The sequence below is a fragment of the Diadema setosum genome, chromosome 11 (assembly GCF_964275005.1).
Source record: "Diadema setosum chromosome 11, eeDiaSeto1, whole genome shotgun sequence".
Lineage (NCBI taxonomy): Eukaryota > Metazoa > Echinodermata > Echinoidea > Diadematoida > Diadematidae > Diadema > Diadema setosum.
In genome coordinates this window covers 9240528-9267876 of record NC_092695.1, presented here as the reverse complement: position 1 = coordinate 9267876, position 27349 = coordinate 9240528, and the positions used below count along the sequence as shown (strand labels likewise).

Here is a 27349-nt window from a genome sequence, read left to right as displayed (position 1 = left end):
GACAAACTTGATCAACAGACTGCCTCATATTTACACAAAATTTCATTGTCTTTCTTTGTTTATCAGTGTTTATATTTGTTATCGTTGATGTTATGTTTCCTGTCATTTCCAGGAAACATGGTATGGACGAGCTGGAGGCAGCACTCACCATGTATGCACTTTGACCAGAGCAGATCTGAGGCGGTCTGCATGGTGCACGGCCATATTGTCCACTACCCCTGCATCTCACACCCCTGTGGCACCTGGAGTAGATATGGCAACAGTCTTCTACACAGGGATTACAGGCTCACTTTGGTATTCAGTGTGAACCCCAACTTTCCGACATGGCTGCTTTTTATCAGTTTATGCATATGCGTGTGTTTGTGTGTGAGTGTGTGTGTGCGTGTGTGAGTGTGTGTGTGTAATGTAGCAAACAAGACATCTCGCAAGCTGTTTGAAATGGCTTTTATCGCAGTGACTTGTCGCATTTTTTGTACATAACAAGCAAAGGCTTAAGAAGCCTGTACATGCAAAAACTCAAGCATAGCCTTCCATTGTTGGGAAACATTAGCTGTGTGGAAATGCACTAAATCCTTTTTTGTTGCTGGACATTGATGTATAAAGAGTTTCATCACACAGTGGGCCAGACCTTTGTGCCAAAGTATTTCCTAAGGCACATATGGCCCTCTGTTTACAGTGACTGCGAGAATGAGAGTTCCCCTCTACCAGGTATTTATGATGCTAATTTTGGCGGAGGCTTGTGCTTTTGATTTTTATACTTACAGTATAAAAAATTTGCCAACATGCCGCCAGATTTGTTTTCAGCTTGTATATTCAACTCTATTTGATCTTTGCTGCATACCTATGAAACGTTGTACATTCCTGTCCTGAAACTGGCATTCTGCTCATAATTTCTTAAAGCAAGCAACTTTCTGTGTGTAATACTTTGCAGAACACATTTTCATAATTATTTGTTGTACAATGATCTTCAGTAGCTATGTGTGTCAAAAGCAAGTACTATTTAGAATTTCTGTGGGTATAATTTTGATAGCAATAAGATCTGAGTAATAGGATGTAGGCTTCAGTTAAGATATTAAGTGTAGTGATTTCTAATTTATTGTGATTTTTGTTCCCATTTATTTATTATTATTATTATTATTTTTTTTTTTTTTGGCTCTGCTGCACAGTTCAAGGTTTGATTTTGATGTGTTTTGTATCATAGAGCTACAAATCAACTGGTGTACTAACTAATTATTTCTTGATGCTTTATGAGATCTTGCCAAAATTGTGCATAGAAAAACTACTTGTTTATTGTCTTTATAGGGGGAAAAATTGCTGCACTCGTCATGTTGCAAGTATTTTCAATCTACAAGACTCCTCAGAGCAGTCAATTTTGCATTTTCCAAGCTCAAAAGAAGGCCGAGAAGAATAGCATTTTCAAATCAAAGAAACTGTTCCAAATTTGTCTCAAAATTAAACATTGTCTGAATGATACTATGGTATCATATGATAACAACAAGACACACCAAAATTTGAGATGATAATATGGCCCTTGGTATCTTTAGATTCATGAGGATGCAAGAGGAGATGTTATTCTATGTTCAACTGTTACAAAATTTGTAGTGTATGTGTTTGCATAATTCCCATGGAGCAGTGATGCTGTCGTGTCCATTTGAGATGTGAGTCATGCGTGAAATTCAGAATACATATTGTCAATCACTTCATTGAAGGGTAATGCACTTGGGAATTATTTGGGGTGTGAATTTGAAAATGATCTGACCAGATCCAAACTCCTATTATACATCAGTACGATCTAGGATGTATGTTTTTGCTCTAGTATGCCAATAGATTTTGCTGATGGATGCTAAAAGGCACTGTGTTTGCATTTGGATGGCTCAATATTATGTGAACTTCACTTTGCCGCTCTGTAAAATGATGCTCAAATGAATGAGGAAAACACTTTTTAGAATACAAAGTTTTTGAAAAATTATGCTCTCACTATCAAGATATCTATGAACAAACGTAAACCGTGGCAGTAAACCTATTCCTAATTGGTTCATTCAGCCTCCGCTGTTAATGAGGGGGAAAAGGTCAGACAATAAATCATGTTATGCACAGCTTTTCACTTATATAATGCATGTAACATGAACTTTTAACAGCACATTTGTTTCGTAACTTCATTGTTATACAATGAAAGATCCATAAGTGACATGTAGGACCATGCAGGTAAGATTTTTCAGAGATGAATGATTGTTTCATAATGCCTGTAATTTTTCCTAGAGTCGGTGCTACTCAAAATCATGGTGTTTATGTAAAGTTCTGGAATTGAATCACAGAGGCAAATTCTCCACTTTAGGAGTGCCAGGCGTACAATATTCTCAAGAGGATGTATGCAAACAGTGCTGTTTTCTTAAAGGTTTCAGTGCAGGTAGAAAAAGGGAGAGGGGGGGGGGGGAAGGTCTTGCCCATAACCCCATGCCCTGGTTTTTCACAATTCACATTTCTGCATTTAAAATATCAAAGTTATTTCATAAAATCATTCTATAGAATAACCACTTGTCAAATACCGAATTAAATTCTTTAAGCTCGTAGTCTTTGATCAAGCATGAGGCATACCTTGGTACTCTGAAATCTCTGGTGAGGTGACTGCACCTATACATCCTGACACAGGCAAGGCACTTCTCTTTTAATTCCTGTTGACAAAATTATATTTTCCTAGAGACCTGCTTCTGGAAAATTACTGCATCCTTTTCAGTGATATATATAATCAAAACATTTTTGTTTGCCTATAAGATAGGTGTGACCTTGTGATATGAAGCTAATCATATACTCCCTGAATGGGATTACTGTAGTGAGTGCCAACACCCAAAAGCAATCTACTACGAGCTTGACCTGTCTTTATATGCTGGACATTTATAGGGGCATCTTTATATTTGATTGGAAAACTTCCGACATGAATGTACCATCCCAAACTTCCAAGAAGTACTAGTATTTGTAGGAGAGTGCCATGTATTAACAAAGGAAGAAACCAATGTATCTTGCTGTAGCTGACCTTTTGACCTTTCTTCTTCCCCACTGGCAGTACTTCTGATATACTGGCCCATGATTCCTCTGACTTAAAGCAGAAATATGTGAAATATACATTAATAATCTCATTCACGTGTAACTAAATGTATTGACTTTTATTTTGTATGTGTGTGTATATGCATGTGTGTGTATCGTGCTGTTTGCCAAAGAAAATATAGGTGCAAATTAGCATAGTTTTGCATAAAAAGATAAAACTGAGCATGGAAACTACACAAGATGGTCTAAAGCCTGCAGATTTCTCGTCAGTTTACGATGGATGACTATCTCTAAAATGGAATATACTTTTCTACCAGACTAGAGATATATTGATCATTACCATAAATGACTCAGAGTGGGCATTAGTCAAAGAAAAAAAAAATGTGTACTTTTAGAGATTTGCAGAAATTCGCATAATTGTGTATGGAAAGTGGGGAAAAAGTCTTGCCAAGTGATGATACATGCATAAGTATTCAACAATATTCCGTGTAATTAATACTACAGTTTGAATAAAGGAGACACAATGTGTATTATTCTCACCTGCATAGGTGGGAATAAGTGATATGATAATACAGCATTATTTTTTCAATGAAGTCGAGTAAATGTGTAATATGTAGACCTATGATGCATCTTTCCTTCATGTATGTGTAGCTGTACACTGTATGTCTTAACTACATTTTGTCTGTTGACATTTTCAACCCATGTGTGACTTTTACCTTGAAGATTTTCGAAATGTACAAACTGCCATAAGGTTGCTCACATCGTCGTCATGACACTTTATGTAAGAGAGAAGAGCATATAGTGTGTGCAGTCTATGTGTGAGTAGGGTGAGCAGTTACAAGCTGTCTGCAGTTAGTAATTTACCCGTAAATCTAGATGTACATTACGTCAGGAATCCAAGTGAAGAATATGTGTGTGTCAAGGTAGATAGCTAATTGGCTGCACTGAAAGCTGTATATAAACTTTGTGCACTTGCTTTTGTGACTAAAAAAAAAAAAGAAGACATTTTCTCCCTGCTGGCAGATTTTACTGTATACTTTTTATTAAAAAGGAGATCTTATGAACATATGTGGAATTTATTGGTATTGTAACTTGCAGTTTAGACTGTCATTTGGAAAAAAATGAAATAAATAAAAATGTAGGGGACATGGTAAGTGCGTTTACATAGTATTTAGGGATAGTTTTGTATGCCTGAATTATTTGAGTATTGTAGTTATGTAATTTATTGATTGATAGGTTAAAATGAGTGAAGAAGCTCAAAGAGTGTGAAATGTGCATGTTCAACAGCTACACTGGGGAATTTTTAATGTGTATTAGAAGCAGAGATGAATGTAAGCACAGGAGGTGGTGTCCACAGAGCCAACAGTGGCAGTGAATTATTAAAGGAGAAGGGATGATACTACTTATGTGGTCCAAATCTGTGAGGCATTTGTAATGTGATTTATCAAGACATGGTAATGGTTAGTCTCTAGTGACATGGAAGTAAAGTTCTGATTTGTTCAAATTTTGAGGAGAATGTATTTTGTCGTGTGATTTTGCACAGAAAAATAGAAACACTTCCAGTGGCAGTAAATCAGGCACGAACCAATCCCACATTTGGCTGTAAATGGCTTTACGATCACCCCCACACAAAATTTCTCATTATTTTAAGTTGCTATCACACCCACACCTCGGCACAGCACAGCCCCAAATTTGCTGTGTGGGCGACACCATAGACCACAGCACAGGGCAGTTGTGACAGGCTGGAGACTGAATCACAGCATATTATGCTCACTAGCTTGGCTTAAGAATAAGATATTTGACATGTGTTGGAAAATCAAAAGTTTCATGTTTTGGACTGATTTACCTTGTGTCCCAATTTAAAAATGTAAAAGATTTTGAAGTGATAAACTCTGTTGATTTAAAGCATGATTCTATGGTATCTTTGATCTACCCTGTCATGTTAAAATGCTGAGTCTCCTGCACCAAGAGCTATTTTAGAGGGTGACTTAGTCATTTTTAGAGCTCACATGCAGTGTTTTACAGTGCTGAAATTGCTGGCCAATCAGAGTTGTGTTATACTGATACTGTGTTTCTGGGAATTGTTAAGAGTGTAATGGTAGACCTGACTTCCTGTCAGTTAAAGCAAGTCATTAAATATTTAGGTGTCATAGCATTTGTGAGATTAGCTATCGTAATATTAGAATGTTGGTCTTTAGAATGTCTACTAGGCCATATCTGATCAGTTCAGATGGTTGAACTGCATTATCCACATTTGATTGTTTGATTGTAGATTATTGAGTATGGTATAATGATATGCAGAACAAAGTTATACAGAGTTATCTTTCCTATGATGCTGATGTGACTGGCGAAGTTTGTAATAGATAATATGTGTTTAACTCCGGAGAGAGTGTATATTCACGGGCTGAAGACTGATGAAATACATCGATAGAGATATTGTAGTATGAACTATTTTTTATGATTGTTGTGATGTATAATACTCCTGTTCCACGCTCCATTCCCATCTAGTACCTACCTACTGTCTGTGTCCTCTGTACCATTTGGCCATTCCAAGTTCCCATTTGATTGGACAACTTTGTGTCATATATTCTCGAGTCCATCCACACATCGGGCAATGTGCCAATTTAACCCTAACCAGGGCGGGCTTTTTGGGGTGTTTTGTGGCCGAGGGGGGGTTGATTCAACCCCCCCCCCCCCCCCCGAGATCTCGGCCGTCGATCGCGCAATCACCATGAAAACTGGCACATGCATTACCTGTGGTGTAATCTACCACATTATACAAAAAGAAATGGAAATTTTCATTATAATAATTAATTATGCTAATATATGCATAAAATCATACATTTTGCTCTAAATCAGAAAGTAAAGCTCCTAGAATCCTAATTTTTGGTGATAACATTCTTTGTAGCATTCCTAACAATGTACTTGAAAAAAAAAATCCGTTATCAAACTTAATTTCTTATTTATTTTATTGTTTTATGAATTTCTTATTTATTTCTTTGTTTTTCGACCTTTTGTTTTATCATTTTTTTTCCGCAAAATTTATGACAGAACCTTTTCCAAGCATAATTATGCTAAAATTAATTGATTTCAGCCTATGAAAGTGAAAATAATCATATCTTCATGAATAAGGTGAGAAAACTCCATTTGCATAGACTTTACACACAAAATCACGTTTTTGAGCCATTTTCAGTCTGACAGGCATGTATAAAAGGTCGTGCAGCGTTGTAATGGTATGCGCGATTTTTGCGAAAATGGTGTCAAAAGAGACTTGAAAGTAAAAAGCCAGCGAAGGGCGGAGTCAAAAAATTTTGCGCGGCGGAATAGTCGCGAAAAATGTCAAGGGGGGGGGGTTGATTCAACCCCCGTGGCCTTTTTAGGGTTAAACTCTTCCCCAACTGAAACTGGCTGAAACGTCACTGACACTTTGTATAAACCTTTGTGTGTTTTGAGTATCAATTGACACAGAAAACCCCATAGCATTGTACACTCTGTCCAAAGCCCCTGGCACTGAAAGGCTCTAAATCAGTGACTGTTCCAGAGCCGCCATGAAGCATCGTGAAGTATAAATCAAGTTTTTGATGGATCACCAGGTCATAATTTGTCTTGGAGAACAGTTTAGTGCAATGTTACGTTAAGATGTTGAATAAATCTTTAAAAAGTACTGTGATTAATGAATATAAAGTAGCCATGTTTTAGATGAGGAATGCAGTATGGACACTGTTATCTATGTCTCCATGGTATTTGTTCCCATTTCCCTGGACATGTGGATGTAAAATTTCTGCTGTAGACACCAAGGCTGTTTGTAGAGTGCAGCTTTAGGTTTGAGACCATTGTTGAGCAATGTTGTTGCCACTTTATGACCATAGTCCATGCATGTATCACACCTGTGATTAATTGTCTTTGATAATTATGGCAACTGCATCATAATGCACCTACGATGTAGCTGTCACTTTCTATGAGGAGAGTTGTGTCAACTATGTGTTGTTACTATTACGTAGTACATGTATCTGTATGTTATGTCAAAGAATTTAAACTGTTGTGACAATTAATCATAAATGTTGACCCATTCCCATTTAAATCTAGAAATCCCCATAGTCTTTGTACAAGGCTTATCGAGTTATTGTAAGCAATGAGTTTCATGAATTACATGTGGTACCCTTGGTTATATGGCTGTCACCAAACCTATCTAACTGCAGTGTTGTCCAGATCAGGGTTAAATGATCATCTTTTTATGAATTGATAATTGATTGTGTAGTATGATTGCATTGTGCATGAGTTTACTGATATGCCAACATCCAAACAATGGAAAACACAGCAGAGGCTGAGTAAATGCGCAGAATTCAGAGATTTTTAGTTCCTCGCCTCGGGCCGTTTGATTTTCATCCTTGTTAGCCAAAAGGATTGCGTGTTTTGCTTTGTTTTGTGTTGTTTTGTTGTGATTCTTTCTTCCTTTGCAAGTCTCGTCATTCGTGCGGTGCTATTGCTGTAGGCACAATGCAGGAAATTAATGGCCGGCTCATAATTCACACAACGCGTGCAAGTAGCTGTATTGTGCGATATCATCTTTATTGATGATATAATGGATGATCTTTTTTCCCCTTATGCAGAAAGGTGGCAAAAGTTGAAGGGTCAGGAATCCCTTTATTGTTGTACTGTCAGCCGGAGATTTTCATACTCGATAGTTGGGAAATTCTGACTTAGCTTACCTTAGCCAAGGGCTGTTGGGTATAAAAAGACCCTTTAATGTAAATGAAAACAGTTGTGATTGTTGGTAGGGCCCCGTGAAGATGGCGAGTATGATTCACTTTATGACATACCGTCATGGGGCACCCCAGGGAAGATGCGTTAGGGTTGAATTCATCTTGAAGCTCAAGTTATGTGTGAAGCCCCTTTAGAGGATAATTAGGAGTGCTGGTATGTGACCATAAAGGTTAGGGTGTGGATGCATATGATATAGAGTTTGAATTGAACTCATCTCTGTACTGGATGTGAAGGACGCATTTTAGAATCAGAAATCTCCGATGAAAATAGATCTTTACATGATCTTTGTCATACATTACGGTACGTTCTCTCTCACCTGCCTGTTTTAAACTTCAGATATTGTAAATTCTGGAGTCATATTTAACATGAAGACTATGCTTTGGCAGCAATTCCCATTTTTGAACATTTGCATTTAATATTATGTATAAATGTCTCCGATTAGAAAATGTGCCAAATCTCCTCATTGCCATTTGGTAGGAGTTGGGTATTTGTTTTGGAGGCTGGTTTGTTCAATGAATAGTTTGTTCATTGAGAAAGGAAAATGATTTCCAATTGAACACTGAAGTAAAATTTGCATATCCTGTGTGTATTCTGTATGTCTGTTCTGTAGGACAAAAGATTAACATTCCACTTCATGAATGTGCATGCATTTACCTGTTTAACAAGTGTCATGATCTGTTCATGAAAGAATAGGGAAGGAAGTAGGGTAAATGATTGCCATTTATATTATTTTGTATTTATTGACATGTCAATCATAATGATGACAGTGTTATAGCTGTTTTGGTGCACACACACACACACACACTTACTGCTTCTTTTCAGATATGGACTGACTTAACATTGCAGATCTTAGTGGCAAGGTATTTGTGAACTCAAAAGCCAAAATGCTAAATCAGAATAGGAGGGGACAAAATACCATGGTTCCAACTCATTTATCATATATGGATCTCTTTAAAAAAATGCATGGCTCCAGTACTTTGTGCTTCTGCAATAAAATCACAAGATCAAGCTGAAAGATTCTATGGATTTTATTGTATAACTTTACTGATGTATGCATTTCCAGTTTTTGTTTTGATGATTGTGAGAAATATGCCCTATAGAAAGGCATTTTTATTGCAACTGAGTGACAAATTACCATTCATCAGTGTAAAAGAACACTAATTATTCAGTGTTTTAGTAGCAGTAATGATGAAACTCATAGGCATACATACTCAATTCCTTAATTTGAAGAAAGGCAATTTTTGGAGTAATGAAATATGGTGTCAATACAGTGAGTTACATCATTGTGTGAACGAAACCTGTGTGTCAACATCTTGCTGTTACCTTTAGTTCCAGTGCATGTTGATTTGTAGTTTAAAAAAAAAAGTGTAATACATGTAACATTATTCTCATAACATTTCAATAGCATACCAACTGTACTTAGTGACAACAATAGAGGGAGCACTGTGTTTCTGTTAGTGGCTACATACTGGGAGCTGACTTGTGTAATACAGTGAGAACAGTGTGTCCTTGCCATCACAGTAATCTTTTAACAAACAAACAACAAACAATAATAATAGTAGTAGTAGTAATGATAATAATAATAATAATAAGAATAAGAATAAGAATAAGAATAAACCTGTCCCCATTCTACAATGAGGATCAGCACAGGTGCAGGCTGATCCTTGTGTAAGGGTTGTTTCCATATTGCAAAGTAAGTTTGTCAGTGCTACACACAGATTTTTTCGCTGTAATATACTCTGCTTTTTTTTTTTTTAACAGCAAGCATCACTCATCAAAGCTGAAGGATGTAGCCCTTTAGTACCGAAGGATGTACTTGGCATTTATTAGCTTAGCATCACTGGAAAAAAAAAAATAGGTACTGGCTGCCTAAATGAACAAGATAATTGTACGCTCTACTGTCAGTGTAGTGTTTTTATCAATAAACTGTGCTATGTCAATGGAATGCTATTTTCCTGGTTTATTTATTGTGCAGACTCTTCTGTATCCTGCAATATTTGCAAGATGATTTTATGATTATTTTTAGATGAATTATTTCATATACTTGCCCACACACACACACACACACACACACACATACACACTCACACATACACATCTACACTTATACCCACACTATTAAGACTGTTATTTATCACGCTACCGTGTGTGGGAGTGTGTGTATGTGTTAAGTTGGGTTTTTTTTTTATTGCTCAAGACAAACCCTATAATACTGTATATGCTGAATATTTCACGAGGTTTTTATTTTCGCAAATTTCACGAGTCAGGTGCTATTTGCGAAATTAAAGACATGCGAAAATATTGACTCTGATCCCGATGTGAATGTGACAGATGCGTGTACATTTCTCTGTTCAGTACAGGACTCCACGCAAATTTAACTACTCGCAAAATCGTCGGAAATTCCTGATTCACGAAAATTTAGATTCGCAAAATACATGGCGTATACAGTAGTTGGTCCCTTTGTAATTTGGCATAATGACAGATTAGGGCACAGGTGGTTAGGTGGGTGACCTTTTACCTCCATTTGACACTCCTTGTCAATTTTCACTGTTTCCTCATCTATGCAAATGTTATCAAATGACCAGTGATTGAGATGATGACCATTAGGAGGTCACATGCCTTGCACCTCAAATCTTATCGTTATGAGGTATATATGTATATAATATATATATACATTATTCATTTCTTTGTTATATACACATATCTTAAAGGGTGTTATGTGTCAGTAAATGAAGTATGTGCATCAAGTGAATAGGGGTCATTTATTCACAACTATTTCACATCAGTGTCACAAAGAGAAGCCATATTATTAATGTCAGTGTCATTCTGTGTGTGTGTGTGTGAGTGTGTTGCATTGTGTTTGTGTATGTATGTTTGAAAGAAAGATAGATAAAACATATATTGTAGAGATGGAGATATATAACATGTATATATATATATATATATATATATATATATATATTAGAGACTCCAACCCAAAGCACCTTCTGATCTGGAGATTCTCCCGCCTGAAACCCCTAGCAAACGGGAGACTCCGACTTGATGTGTGCGAAGCGCGAAGTTCCTAGGGTTCTAGATGCTCTCTTGTGCTATCTAAGGCTTATTTTTTCAACACACGATAGAAATAAGTAAGAAATCCTTTCCAACGGGAGACAAAGAGCCAGGGCGGGAGAAATTTAATCTCAAACGGGAGAACGGGAGATTTTGAAAAAATGGGTTTTCGGCGGGAGATCTCCCGTCGAAAACGGGAGAGTTGGAGTCTCTGATATATATATATATATATATATATATATATATATATATATATATATATATATATATATATATATATATATCAAACTTGCTTGTGAAGTGGAGTAGCCAAGGTCACAGTATATAGAAGATATGTTACATTTGTAATAGACAAGATCATGAACTCCTATTTATAAAAACCCAAACGGGAAGTTAGCTACTATTATATTTGTATGATTTTTTTTTTTTTTGAAAAGAAATAGGAAATATGTTTATTGACATACAGTTTTTGTCACTTCTATATATATATATATATATATATATATATATATATTAGCAATAATAATGTCACAATAGAGGAATGCATTAAATGCCAATTGCCTTGATTTGAATTCGAAATCCGAATTTTCGGGGGGGGGGGGCCTCCCCTTCGTCAGGGATGATAGTGTGAATATATATATATATATATATATATATATATATATATATATATATATATAACTATATATATTATATATATATAATGACACTAACATACATGTTATGTAGGTGTGTGTGTGTGTGTGTGTGTGTGTGTGTTAGTGTGTGTGTAGAGGGAGGAGAGGGGAGAGATTGATGTAGGTAAATTTCCCATTGTGAATCGATTTTATATAAATAAATATGTAGTAATATATATGAAGATAAACATTTCAATTAAGTCCATCATCAGATAGAGCAAAATTAAATCTTTTCAGTAATACCTCACTTGTAACATGACAAGGAATATTCTAGAAGTTATTATTAAAAATATCCTGTATTTGCTTATTAGTTTTTTGTTGTTTTTAGCAGCTTTAATCACAAATATCACAACTTAACAAGAATGGTATACTAAGTATATTTATGTCTTTGTATGAACAGATGAGCCTATAGCTCAACATTTCATTATGTGCAGACTGAGACATGTGTACTCTTCTTGCACTAATGAGAAATCGTCCCAATTTTTCATAGTGTTTGGTTAGACCAGAAATGAAATCGAAGAAAAGGATAAACACTACCAGGATATTCTATTAGTTTTCAAATGTTCGAATGATCTGCATGGATAGTGTCACCCATTTTTTTTTTATTGTCAATATAAGTACACGTACCGGCAGATCGGGGTACTGTAAGTACTTGATCGTTCACTACGCCAATACGATCGACGAACGAACAGTGTATAAAAGTGGTGGACGACAGATGGCGCTTGTTAACTTTATCGGCCATTTTGCACAAGTAGTCGCTCTTCAACGGGAGAGTTTTGTCTGTAAAGTTGGATCCTCGTAGACTTCGGCAAAATGACGATGGAGAGTGAGCAGAGAAAGGAAGCACAAGAAAATTCAGTAAGTATGAACATCAGCTGTCTTAAAGGATATTCGCTTCTAGAATATCATATATCTCTACCTTTTGAGAAGGGCGGGATATAACTCGGGTAGACGAGCTTGTCTGATGGTTGTCAGCCGTGGCAAGCGAGGGAGAGTGTGCAGCCGCGGGCATAGCATACTGTGTGCCCCGGCTAATCCACAGATAAGCTTTGGGCGTGACCGCGTCGGATCAGGCCAGGCGAAATAAAAGTGGAGAGAGATTAAACGCAAAACGTAACGGTTTCAATACGGGTGGGTTTACTCCCAATACGAACGTCCTCACTGTCAGAATGAAGAACTTGCTTGGCAATCAAAAACAACTGAATAGACCCCAATTATATCAAGATTTATTATGTAAAGTTGACTTTGTTGTAGGTTCTACAATGTATGTCAGTACACTCCAGTAGGGAGGCTCTAGAAACTGTTGTCATTCATTCTTGTCAGCTACTAACACTGCCTGACTGCACTGGATGTAGGAAAGTGGATTGTATCACCGGATGCTTTTTGTCTGTCGCTCTAAATTCAGTACTCAGAGGATGAAATTTCAGCCAAAAATAACACTAGTTATTCACAAAGTCCTGAAAATTATGAATTTTGCAAAATTATGTAAATTAATGATTTCATTTTTTGGAAAATAGACATCAAATTAGAAATAGAATCTAACCCCTCTACAAAAAAATTATCTTTTTTTTTTTGGCGTGGTGTACTGTAAAATCGCATTATAATTCCAGACATGATTTTCGTAATGGAATAATCAACGTTTTTCACATCTTGTCCATGCACCAGAATCCTAATTTATGCCCACGATCCATCATATACCGTACTCCGTACAGAATTTTGTAGTTATGGGTAAACTCGGCCCCCAGCGTGCGCATCTACATGTAGTTGTACTCATTGAAGTTGTAGAGCGCACGCTGGGGGCCTTGTTTACCCATAACTACGGAGCGGACGACAAAAGAAAGTTGGCAAATGAGGTTGAGGCTCAAATGTTGTACAGTGAAAGATCTAACATGAACATTTCAAACAATTTACACGATAAAATCTTGTGATAAATTGTCATCTTTTTCTAAATATGATTTGAAATGTGAATTTCTTTGATTTCTACATTTTCTGTCACATTTTTTGGAATTTCAGCCCATACAATGCTCTGTAAGGCTAGTCTATTTAAAGTCATGTGCGTATTGAATGTCATTATTACGCAGAGAATTTGACTGGCTGCTATCTGTAGAAACCTATACACTTTTGCGCATGGTTGAAACTTGGCACGGGGGGTTGAACCTTTGTGCCAGTGCCGCTACATACGGACTATGGGAAGCCAGGCAAGGGTTCCATATGTATCCCCCCCCCCCCCCCCCCCCCCCCGCTAAAGGTGAAAAAAAAGTCAAGTGATATGTATCAAAGTAATATGATTAAATTTAGGGGGCTTTAGGGTTTAATAGGGTTACACTTTAAGGTTAGGGTTAGGTTGGGGTAACATTGATTTTAGTCCATATGTATAATGTCTGCGCAGAAGTTAGAAGCCTAAAAAGCCTAAAATAATTTAGCCCCCTAAAAACCCAGGATTGCCTGGAACCTTGTGCATGCACGTACACAGTGCATGTTCCACTGAATGTAAGACTGATTTGCTCCTAAAAGTTTTTTATTGTCTGCATGACTGTCCACTAGTGTCCAGTCCAGTGTCCACACTGAGCAAAAACATTGTGTCCACTAGTGTAACCTCTTACAATGCATATTCTTACCATATTTTGCAACTGCCAAGTGAACTGGCAGTCACAAAATTAAGAACACACAATATTGCCCTTCAATTTCATAAGACATGGCAATATACATGTACATCTCCATGGTGGGAAATTGATAGAATTTGTCTTTTTGAAAAAGGAATGATTCTTATACCCCTTTCAGGTAATCGCGGTTCAATTATCTGCATCCAAATAATGCGGATGAAGTAATCAAAATCGCGTTCATATATCCCATCAAGTGCGCACTACTTTTACGAGCGCCTGTTCATATAACGGTGCGAAAGACGGGAGTATTTGTCATGGTTACTGCGCACGCCTTTATAATGACGTAATGTTTCCGGTGATATATACTCACGTGTGTGCAAAGCTCTCGCTCAAGCTCAGCAATCAGCGGTTGTGCGGGAAATCGAGTGACCTTTGACCGAACTGTGGAATGTTAGTGCGCATAAGTCGTAAAACGCATTCATGTATTCTCGATCATCTCCTCATGCTGCAATAATGCGGATAATAGCAGCATCAAAATAATGCGCACTTTTTTACTCCTCTCCCGTTCATGTAATCAAAATTTTACGACTTAGTGCTCCTATTATCCGCATCCACGATTACCTGAAAGGGGTATTAGGGTAGTGCTTATTTCTAATTTCAGTGCTGTATTTCTTGATCACTAATTCAACCACTTGCAGAATCATCAATTCGCAAAATATTTGGCATATGAATAGTTTATCATGTCTTCTTTTAGGTCCAGATCACAGGCATGCTACAACTCTGTTCAATTCTACATTTTCTCCTTTTTATCCTATGGGCATTGGTTTCTTCAAAACACATGTATGTAGTGTGATCATGCACTGTTACATAGTTGTACTTGATGAGATGCCAATAAATCACGTGGAGACAGTTTGAACAGCACCACATGTTTGCATTAAATAAACTGCCAAGTTAGACAACTCTTGTTGAGTACAAAGGGTTCATCCAGTGACAGTCACTGACAATATATTTCACACTGTAGTGTTTAAACAGTAAATATGTTTGAATGTTTAACAATTTAGGTTTTGGAGCTTGAGGAATCTCTTTGCTACTGATTGTGTGTCAGAACAAGTTACGTGCTTGCAAGTGGGATGTTAGTGAAAGGAATCGCCATTTATCTACAAGGTTACAAGTTTGTTTGTTTTTTTCCCCTGGTATGTAACTTGATTCTTCATTTTGACCATCAATGACCTCAGCATGTTGATAACATTTCATGCTATTTTGTTTTTGTTTTTATTTTTCCCTTGTAGGTTGGTCACAATGAAGAACCAGCCGAAAGAATTCGAACTCTTCCTCTCTCGGGCCATGTTGGCTTCGACAGCCTGCCAGACCAGCTGGTCAACAAGTCTGTAAACCAAGGATTTGCCTTCAATATCCTGTGTGTCGGTAAGTGGCAGAACCCTTCCTAATTCTAGCAGTCAAAGCTATACTTCATCAAAAAGTATCAGTCAAAGCTGTACTTCATCAGAACATTTTGAAGCATATTTATGATTAGAATATTATCATGTCAACAGTTCAGACTGTGTTCAGTATACATGTACTATTGGGAGACCAGTGATATTCAAACATTATATACAAAATTGGATTCCTGTCCCATTTTCATTTTTTACAAAATTAAGGATGAATGTATGAGTTATCAATATAATTATGCAGTTTAAAAAATAAATCATATTTAAAGATTTGGTATTAAAGGGACATTGACTACTTCTGTTTTTCAGATGAAGGTCAAGATCAGTATGATATGCACCTGAAGATGCATTTGTGTAATGCAGACTGGGACGATTGAGGACACATCAGCTGCCTTTTGGGGGTTTTCAGTTTATATGTATACTTTCTTTTTTCTTTTTGCTTTTTGAAAGAATGTGTAGGAGAGAGTAAAAGTTGTGTTGTTTTCAGGTCATCGAGTTGACTGGTCATTTACTTTCCTGATGTAAATACGTCGGGCAAAGAAAAAACAAAACAACAGTGAAAGAAAGAACTAGCAAAAAAAGAAAAAGAAAAAAAAAAAGAAAGGAAGGGTTGAGTGGCACCCAGGTATGTAAATATACAAGCATGATTCTGGCCTTTTAAGTCAATGTGCCACAAAACCACCTTTGTTGGGCAACTACTGAAACATGGCCGGGTATGTAAAATGATACAGCACCTCCCTTTCCCATGTGTGGAGACCTTGCCTAAAATACATACCAGGGGTCAAGCAGACAAAAAAAAAAAAAAAAAAAACTATTGAAATGTTACTGATATTACTTACTGAGTATCTTAAAACTGGTCATGCAATTGTCCGATGCATTCATTATTTCAACTCCCACTATGATTGTGGCACATGCTTGCTAGCCCCACTGATGAAAAAGCTTTGATAAATTTCAAGTTCAATTGCAAGTCAATTTCAATCAGTTGAACTTCATGTATGGATGTTATAGTGTGCTCAGTAATGCCAACTGCAGATCCCTTCATAGTAAACACAGTGGAGGTAATTGTGTTGGATGAGCAATTTAGAGCGACCATACAAGAGAAAATATCATGACAACTTTCAGTTTGAACTTCAATTGCTATATTCCATTCATAAAGTATGTAGACCATCTCTATAATAATGATGTCACTACATACTGTATCAGTCACAATTTTTTTGAACTCCTTTTAAAAGATTTGCTGCAGAAAGTGAACATTAATTTTCATTGCAAGTGCAATTGATGCATCCATACTGTGCCAGCCTTAAGGCTTCCTTGTAGTTAATTATGTCAATTATCCAAAGATATGCTATCAAATGTCTCAAGGACCTCAAAAAGCTTGTACATATGTTACTCTGTCCTACTAGAGTTAGGAAAAAACATTAAATGTCTCTACTCTAGCATTCTAATACATGAAATAGAAAGATTAAAAAGTGGATGTGGGATAATGTGGCTTTTCAAAGTTTGTAGCAATCAGTTATATTGTCTGCTTGTTTCAAAATCAAGTCAAGGCTCTCCATGTGAAACAGGCAGTGCTTGAAAGTCAACATTAGTTTGTAACAAAATATTCTGCTGCTGTGCTTTGGAAAGGTATAATTCATGCATGTACATGTGTGTTCTAATTCTGTCTCCCCTGTCACCTTTGCAATGTGGTGAAATTAGATATACTGATATAAATTTGAGGAAGTTTTTAAAGGTCCATTCTGAACTGGTGCAGTAGAGAACTGTACCAGATGGAGAACCAAAGGCTTGAATTTGAAGCAGTACCTGATTTTAACCATGATACATAAGTTAAGTTGAAATCTTTTCATTACAGAATCCCTCTATACAAATTGTCTGCCAGTGAAGTTTAGGGTAACCTCTATGCTCACTTTCTCTACCCTGTCATCTTCTCATTAGGAGGCAGGTTTTCATGTATTTTGCTTTGATGTGTAATCCAAAGCCAAGGAGTGAAACTCGTTAAGGTCAGGTAATGAGGTTAGCACCCTGTGTGTTCAGCCCATCAGGGATCGAGTGAGGAAACAGATGGGACTGCCCCCTCTATATACTTTGCCCTTGTGCTGTCACCTTTCTTCCCTTTATTTAAAGTGCACTGCCACTCTATGTGCACAGAGACTTTACTGAATACTGTAAAAACAGAAATTTCATGAGGAGCCAAGATTGACAAGAGTGAAATGTATGCGAAAGTCTTTTCTACACAATGCATTGAATGCCAGTGGCAATTCAAGAAAGTTTCATGCCGCACATGTTTCTGGGGTTACCATGTATGCAGTAATTCAAACAAACAGAGTGGTAGCAGTTTCATCACACACTGACACAATATGAAGTAAAAGTTTCATGCGTTCTCACAAAACAGTAATGTGTTGCAACTGTATACAGTGTATACATGCAAATTAGATGAGATGATTACCATTTACGTGTATGTGTCATATTATTTGCTGTAAGTTAGAGTAGGGAAGTCATAGTGTAAATCTTTTCTTGGCAAATAATTCAGCCATTACACCCCCTAACCGCTTGAAAGTTATCATTGCTGAGTTATTGTAATTTGAGACAAAGGACACTCACACACACTATTCTCACTGATTTTCATATCAGAAAGAATAAAAATTGGTGAAGATTTGTAAATAGGTCATTGGGAAACTTGTTAGTGGATATTCTGATCACATCATCTCTCATATATTGTGGCTGCAACTAGTGTCACAGCCTTATGAAACATGGTGAGACATTAAATTCCTGTGATAATTCATTGAAACTTCTACCATTCTATCCATTTGATTTTACTCTGTCAGAGTCAACTTGAATGAGGGTAAAATTGCACTTTAAGTCTTCTCTGACTCTCACAGTGTACGGTGCCAAGGCATTTTTCTGCTACTGTATGAGCACACTTGATCCTAACTGTAGCATTCATACCTTCCTGGCTGGTTTTAGGCAGGAGACTGCACTTCCTGAGTGTCTTTACTTCTTATGTCTTTGAAGCAAAATGTGGTTTCGACCCTCCCAAGGCAACTAAATAAACTACAATGGGACAAGCTTATTGGAATAGACTGACAGTGACTGAATGTGCAGATTTTTCATTGACTTTGTTATGAAATTAGAGTATTGAGCAAGTAAAAACAATGTGTGGTGATATCAAAGTATATCTCAGCAAACACCTGTATGGGGGTATTTGCATTTTCCCTTTATTTCTATTTTTTAGAGGTTCATATTGAAACATGTATCCACATGCATAATTTTTCCTTCTCTCATGATGTCTCCTAAAGCTGTATGTCTAGGCAGCTTGGGATTTTGCAACACATTTCTCACCTATGTGTCATTGAGAAAAAACTCACACACACACATACACACACACAGACACACACACACAAATTCCTTAAAGGTAGGGGATACCTTTTACAGACCTCCCAAAATGCAGCAAAACATTAAATATGAACCTTAGGGGACTTGTTTAGGCCACTGCTGAGAAATTTGGAAGTCAACAGTTATCTACAATTTGAATAATGCACAAAACTCAACTACTCAGTAGTTCTGTGTGTCAGCCACACTTAAGCCTTTTTGTTGCAGTCTTCTGTATTTTTTTTTTTATCTGTAAACACAAATCTGAAAGTATAAGAGCTGATGTAATAACATATAGAGTGTGTGGCAAGAATGTATATAGAAATGTTTGTAAGTTTTGATGAACTTTCTTCACAAAATATACATGATGGACCTGCAAAGGTAGCCTAGTAATGTACTAGAATTTATGGTGAGCCCCGAAAAAAATTCAATTCAAAATCTAACGGTCAATAAAAATGTACTAAATGTTACCTTCCACTTTCAATACTTTATGGGAGTTTCTAAAATGATACTCTCTTCAACATACCACTGTATTTATACAACTCTTCATTTAAGGCATGCAAATGGGATTCCCTACCTTTAAAGGACAAGTTCACCTTCATTAACATAAGGATTGAGAGAATGTAGCATTATTAGTAGATCACATCATTGAAAGTTTGAGGAAAATCAGACAATCTGTTCAGAAGTTATGAATTTTTGAAGTTTTTGTGCAGTAACCGCTGGATGAGAAGACTACTGCAGTGTATGATGTCACATGTGTACAACAATATAAGGAAAATATAAAGAGAATTTCACAACATTCCATCTTTTGAAAAAAGTACACATTTCCTTGACTCGTTACCGACATATGTTATGGGTAATATTATTCCCCCTGCCTTTAGAAAGAAGCATGTCAGGTGCTCTTTTATTATGCGAAAAAAGTGAAAATATGTTGAATTTTCTTTATATTTTCTTTATACTGTTGTACGCATATGACATCACAAGCTGTAGTAGTCTCCTCATCCAGCGGTTCCAACACAAAAATGTTAAAAATTCATAACTTTTGCATTGATTGTCCAATTTTCCTCAAACTTTCACTGATATGTTCTACTAATATTGCTGCATTCTCTTAATCCTTATGTTTATGAAGGTGAACTTGTCCTTTAACTCTTCATGTATTTCCGGTGCAGATTTGCACAGAAATCCCCCTTAGTGTTGTACACACTGTCCAAAGTCCGTGGCACAGAAAGGGTTAATGGAGGGCAGCTGCATGTCTTCATGTATTTTTATGCACCATATGTCACAGATGTCTGTTACTTCTTTATCTCCCATACATTACCAGGTGAGACAGGTCTGGGGAAGTCCACCCTGATGGACACTCTGTTCAATACACAGTTTGAAAATGTCCAGGCATCACACAGTCTACCAGGTGTGCAACTCAAGGCCAACACATATGGTAAGCTTCTGGGTGGAGATACATGTCAACCCTTCATGCAGGGCCTATTAACTCCAGCAGGACCACCAAATCAAAATGTCATCTCCAATTCATGAAATTCTTCCGTCGAGAGGTTTTTATGCAACTGATTGACAAATTGCCCTACATCGACGTAAATTGCCCTACATCACAGTAAATGAGCACTGAATTGAGCAGTGGCATGATAAAAAGTAATCATGGGCGTACGTACACCCATGATTTCTTTTATTATGGCTACCACTAAAAAACACAACAACCACTAATCAATTCAATGCTTGTAGGGCAATTTGTCATTTACTTGCACAAAATGTCATTTGTATTGCGTAAGGAAGAGGTGCCATTGGTAATCAGAGGGAGTTAAGTCCTTGAAATGCCTCTAGATTTTGCAATTGCCAGGCACTTATATTCTAAATGACTTGTTGAGGAGAGGTTTCAGACTTAGAGAAGAACTTCCTTGTTTATGTGGTTAGAAATGTGTTTCGTGCTATTTGAGTATTTGCTTGTTTGTTTGTTTGTGTGTTGTTGTTTTTTCTGGAAGCAAATTTGAATCACATTTCTCCAAAGCTTATGTCACAAATGGCTCTTCATGTGTTCAAAATTTACCTTTAAATAATGATTGGAAACAAGTTCTTCAAAAATTGTGAAACTCATCCAAGTTAGAGACGTTATGCAGGTTGTGCCTGTTATTCATCTGATTTGTGGGAGGTTCTCATATCTGAACTGCATGTTTTGATGTTATGCCAGTTTTACAGTGTATTATCCTTCAGTCATTTTTTACTGTGGACATGTCATCTTTACAAATAATGGAAATCCACCAGTGATGTTTTGTCAATACAATGCAAGATACCAAAATTTGTGATATTAAGTTGGCTTCTTCATTAACACACAAGCTTACTTATCTATTTTGTTCAAGAGGTTCTGATCCATATTGGCAATTCAGTGATTGTTAAGAGTTATGGAAAGAAATGAACAATTGCTCTTATTTGCAATTAATAGCTTTATAAAGTTTATGGTAAAAGGCTGTGTGTGTACATTGTAGCTCGCACATGATGCAAAGCACACATAATACCTTTAAATAATCTTTTTTTTTTTTTTTTTTTTTTTACGAGAATATTGATTATTGGTAAGTACTATGAAAATAGATGCATTCGGTCTTTGCTTTATTTCTAACTTTTTTTTTTTTTCAAGTAAATGTATCCTAAAGTACTTCATACTTTGTAGGCCCTCCCAAGACTGTAGCCTCTCTTCCATACAGTGTCTGATATGTGAAACATTAGAAATAGAATAGAATAGAATAGAATGTTACTGGATGAAGATGCTAGTGAACCTCACTGGCCACTTAAGGCAATGTAACAGGAAATGTTTTGATAAAACTGCAGAGTGCATGGATGTACAGAGGTCACCCATGTTCCGTGTTGTATTTCATGTTCTTGCCAACAAGGAAAGTAAACACAGAAGTGACAGTATATGACAGTTGTCAGGGCCTGTGTCTCAGTGTCGGTAGGGACAGAGTGGATGATACAGGAAAGCGTGATATCGGCTTTCCTCTTCTGCGCTAGATAGGCATCTGAATAGGAAACAATTACTCAACTCCCCCAAGTATGACCTCTGTGCTGAAACATTCTATCAGACCCTTTATCAACAGTCCTGCCTTGCACTTAATGAGTATTGCCAGTGTTCACTGAAGGCTGCTCAGAAGATGTCTCCTGAAATGGAGCAATAAGCATTCATCCCATTTGCTCTATTATAAAATATGCAGCTACATGGTACAGATTCAATTTAACGGTACTTTATATCTAGCAGAATGCATGTTGATATGATGCATTCGTTGTTCAAGATGTGCAAAGTAGTGAAAACTAATAAAAGGACTTAGGTGAGCCATTTGTCACATTTTTTTTTTAATCATGGTTAGCATACATCCTGCTACTAGTGAATTTTGTATTAAAACACTTTTATGTACATAGATGAAATATGCATTCTATGTGAAAGTCTGCATACATGTATTGGAGAAACAGAATGAGTATTTCTGTCCATATGACTACAAGTATCCTCCTTCCATTATTTTCTTGTCCAACAGAACTGCAAGAATCCAATGTAAGGCTGAAGCTGACTGTAGTGAACACTGTTGGATTTGGTGACCAGATCAACAAAGACGAGAGGTGAGTCAAATGACCAGAACAAAAATATCTACATTATACACATTTCTTGGATATAAACAAAAAAAATAAAACAAAAAAAAAAACAGTCACTGTTTTAAAGCTCTTCTCAGAACTGTAAAATGCAGGCATTTTTGTGTTTCATGAAATAATGACAATAATAATATATCAATTTATAAAACGCAGAAACTAAAGACATACATTCTTCTGTGCTGCGAAAACTTCTGATGTACTTGATGATGACAGACAGTTAAATGAAAAGATGTGTTTTGAGTCATGATTTAAAGACTACTACAGTTGAGAATTTCCTGACTTCTAATGGTAGGTCATTCCAGAGTTTGGGAGCTGCACAGGCAAATACTCAAGTCTCCCAATGTTACTTTGTTTTGCATGTTGGAATTTGTAAGAGAAGAATGAATGAAATGTGAAATACAGGCATTTATGTGTTTCACAGGGGTCTAAGTTTACATAGATCATCGTTCATATTAAATGTTTTGTGTATTTCTCTTTCCGGAGATTAAGGGAGGGCTTGGAAATATGTCAGCTGAATGCATACATTCACCTTTTCCCTTTCATTTCTCTCTCTCTCTTTTCAGCTACAAGTCCATTGTGGAGTACATCGATGCTCAGTTTGAGAACTACTTGCAGGAGGAGCTGAAGATCAAGCGAGCCTTCCATGTCTACCATGACACCCGCATCCATGCCTGCCTGTACTTCATCGCCCCCACGGGACACTCCCTCAAGTCCCTGGACCTCGTCACCATGAAGAAGCTGGACTCCAAGGTCAACATCATCCCCATCATCGCCAAGGCCGACACCATCTCCAAGAGCGAGCTCCACAGATTCAAGATCAAGGTGAGGATGTAATGCAAAGATGCTTATTGTTGCAGACCCAAGTCTACAGAGAGTGAACGCAGACTGTAGAGTTAAGGAGTTTGATTTGAAAACAGCTCATCGAGACTCCTGTCCATTCAAAAGTTTTAAGGCATACTTAATTTCTGATCATAAATTGTAGAAGTCATACTTGCGGGTCTGCTACCACAGCGACACATCCACAAAATCAACTGTGAAGAACGCTGGGAATATAAATTAGGATATGTTCTGCAGCATATGAGAACAAGTCCATTAAATATTCATGTGCATTACGTACACGTACCTACTATACTGTGGAAAAATGAAAACATTCACCTCATTTGTCGTCATTATATTTCATATTGTGAAATATACAGAAGTTTAGAATTAGATGATAAAAAAAAGCCTTATGTGTTGTTCATGTTCTTTGTGTGCAAGTCAAATGCATTCTTTCATGACCTACAGTGTATCTGTCTTCATGATCTTAGTAACTTGGCAACAGTATCAAATGTAGCTGAAGGTTAGTAGGTCTTCCAGACTTCAGGATTTTTTTTTTTTTTTTTTTTTTTTTTTGGTGTGTGTGAGCATGAAATCAAATTGTAGATCTATTTCCTTGTCTGCCAGTTTGGCATTTATGTTAGATGTCTGCTTTTTGCCAGTTTTGTTATACTAAAGACTGAAGTCAGCCAAGAGTTCAGTTTTACAATCTCTATACATCAAGAACAAGAAACAAAGTACACCATAATGTGACAAAACTTGCATTAAAAGAAACAGAAGGGCTTGATATAATGATTTTGGTCTGAAGTTAAAATTCCTTTTGCTCTAAACTAATTAAATGCAGTGACATAATTATTGATACTCCACACATTACCTTTGGAGAGAGTGCTTGAATCCGTATGTGCAATTTCCTTCTCAAATAAAAAGAAAATTAAATGATGTGATCTTGAAGAAAGTCTGCAAATTTAATCTCGATCAAACTCTGCTTAGTACATCTGAGCCTCATATACTGTATACATTGTATCCATGGTTTAAAAAATCAAGAAGGAATGGAGGTGTAAAAAACAACGGTCATGACAAAGTAAGCAGTGACCACTATTTCTTTTTCTTATATTTGTTTGTACCCCTGTAGATCATGAGTGAGCTTGTCAGCAATGGAGTTCAGATCTACCAATTCCCCACCGACGATGAGACTGTGTCAGAACTGAACTCAACCATGAACGTAAGCCTTCACATGAATATCAATTGATCTATCTATCTATTTATCTATCTATCTATCTATCTATCTTTCTATCTGTTTATCTATCTATCCATCTATCTAACTGCCTGTCTATCTATCTATCTGTCTATCTATCTATCTATCTGTCTATCTATCTATCTATCTATCTTATCTGTCTATCTATATGCCTATCAATCTATCTATTTATATATCCATCAAGCATCAAGCATCACCTATCTGTGTGTGTATGTGTCTGTGTAGTAGTTTATAGATGTGTATGCATTGTGCAGCTGTCTGAAAACTCTTTACACTTAGGATGAACCTTTCTTTAACCCTAAAAGGGCCAGGGGGGCGGAATCCGCCCCCCCCTCGACGTTTCACGCTATAATTCTGTAACGCGAGAAGGCCTCGTCGTGAGGCTTCTTGACTTTTTTTGTTCAAGTCTCGCGCAACTTTTGAGACCAAATTTGCAACATCCGTGCATACTTTTGCGAAGCCACGCCCATTTTTGTAACGGAATGTCGCCCCAAAACGGGCACAATTTTGTGATTTTGTGTACATTTCCTATGGAAAACAGTGCTCTGTCATGAATGTCATAAAACCTGATTATTTTTACAATTAATCACTTTCATTGATTAATTTTGTGCTAATTATGGTTGAAAAGTGGTCAGTGACAATTTCCAATGAAAAAACAAAGAAAAAACAAAAGTTGAAAAACAAGGAAATACATAAGAAATTCTGAAAACAATAAAAACATAAGAATTGAAATGAGTTTTGGAAGTTTTTGTGATGTACAATTGTTGAATATGCTAAAACAGATTTACAGATCAAAAATTAGACTCTCAATACTTTTAATTAGGCTAAAATATCATCTTGAGCTTAATTTGCATAATTAATTAATTAAAATTAGAAATTGATTGTTTCAAAAAATCTTATGACACAATCTTGTAGATTATGACGCAGGTCTCACGCATGCAAAATTTCATCGCGATCGCACCACCGATGATCTCGGGGGGGGGGGGGGGGGGAATCCATCCCCCCCCCCCCGGTCTGAGCATAGCCAAAAAAGCCCGGCCCCTTTAGGGTTAATGAAACCTCAGCATTTTGATTGTCTGATTATACCGTATGTCCCCCCCCCCCCCAAAAAAAAAAAAAAAAATACAATGGGACCCTCCGCAATGATATCTTTAAAGATAGTGAATCAATCCAAATACAAATTCAGGATATGAAACTATAACTAATTGCCCACATCGTACAGAAAACCCCATTCGATTTGCTTTAGTAGTCAGAGAGAAATGAGGAATTTTGTAGAGGATGTCAAGAATCTCTTCCCTCCAAGTTCTGTCTATTGTATTCACACACAAAAGCATCGAAGTGCTAAACTTGGAACTTATGACATGCTTTACAACATTCCACATTTCTCTGTGACCGCTTAACCAAATTGAATGGGGTTTTCTGCAAAATAGAGCTAAGATGTTATATATTTAAGACCCTGAAGTAGCATTCAGACAGTTTAATCATATTGGCTGTTATAATGGCAAAAATTTGACTGTAATTTTTTTGGGGACATACTGTACTCTGCTTATGTTGGTCAACTTGACCATAGAGTGGTATTGTTTGGTTAATACTTATGTATGCCACAGACAGACAGACACACACACACACACACACCCACACACACTCACACTAAATTTCCATGTGCTTATTTTCACAGGGTCATCTGCCCTTTGCGGTTGTTGGGAGCACAGAGGAGGTGAAGATGGGAAACAAGATGGTGAGGGCGAGGCAATACCCATGGGGTGTGGTCCAAGGTGAGCTGTTTGGCATCTTAGAATCTAGTTGGATGGTGGTGGTGGTGGTGGTGATGTTGGTGGTGGTGTTTGGTATTGATATTGTTATTGGTATTGGTGGTGGTGGTGGTGTTGGTGGTGATAGTGGTGGTGATAGTGGTAGTGGTGGTGTTGGTAGTAGTGTTGGTATTGGTGGTAGTGGTGGTGTTGTTGGTAGTGGTGGTGATGGTGGTTGTGGTGGTGTTGGTGTTGGTGGTAGTGGTAGTGGTGGTTGGAAACTGTTGATTACACTATTCATGCAATATCTCAAGCATGTACTGGATGAGCTGTTATTTTCGCGAGGATTTAATTTTCGCAAATTTCGCGAATCTCAGTTGGACCGCGAAAATGTCACCATACGCTAAAGTAGTAGTGCGCTTATTTAGGTCTGTGTCAATTCGTGAAAACAACAGCTCGCGAAAAATGTCCGTGACCACCTCATTCACGAAAATGTCTGTACGCGAAAATAACAGTGTATACAGTATATGGCCTAATTCAATGCAAAAACTTGCGCCCTAAGGATGGATTATGGCAGAATAAAACATTACCTGGATTTCAGGCTTAGTGTTAAATGATTGGTGATCAGAAGTAAACATTACAAATTATAGTATTATAATAAGTATCAGTGTACAAATATTATACATGCAGAAAAGTTAGTGATTGTACAACTTTCAGTCATAAAGGAAGAGGGTTAAATTCAGAAAGAAAATTTCGCTGATGATCTTTTGGCTGGAGCAGTATTTAATCACAGTAATGTAACCCAAACATTTTCTCTTTTAATTTCAACAACAGTTGTTGCGTGTTTCATTTATGTCTTGAGAATATTAATTGTGTATCATCACTGATGACAATATGTTGCTTTCCAATTCACTGTGGATAGTTGAGAATG

General features: G+C 36.9%; 2 protein-coding genes across 2 annotated transcripts in view; both read left to right on the top strand.

Moving 5' to 3' along the window:
• Window positions 1-300, top strand: part of LOC140235112 (neurochondrin-like) — a 31840-nt gene extending 31540 nt beyond the window's left edge. Inside the window, exon 18 of the mRNA XM_072315153.1 lies at window positions 113-300. Coding sequence (XP_072171254.1) covers window positions 113-164 — 52 coding nt within the window. The 3' untranslated portion in view covers window positions 165-300. The remainder of the gene's footprint in view (window positions 1-112) is intronic.
• Window positions 301-12268: 11968 nt separating this feature from the next.
• The window catches only part of LOC140235009 (septin-11-like), a 15411-nt gene continuing 330 nt past the window's right edge, over window positions 12269-27349 (top strand). Inside the window, exons 1-7 of the mRNA XM_072315046.1 lie at window positions 12269-12392; window positions 15427-15562; window positions 20276-20389; window positions 22485-22566; window positions 23160-23418; window positions 24545-24634; window positions 26346-26442. Coding sequence (XP_072171147.1) covers window positions 12348-12392; window positions 15427-15562; window positions 20276-20389; window positions 22485-22566; window positions 23160-23418; window positions 24545-24634; window positions 26346-26442 — 823 coding nt within the window. The 5' untranslated portion in view covers window positions 12269-12347. The remainder of the gene's footprint in view (window positions 12393-15426; window positions 15563-20275; window positions 20390-22484; window positions 22567-23159; window positions 23419-24544; window positions 24635-26345; window positions 26443-27349) is intronic.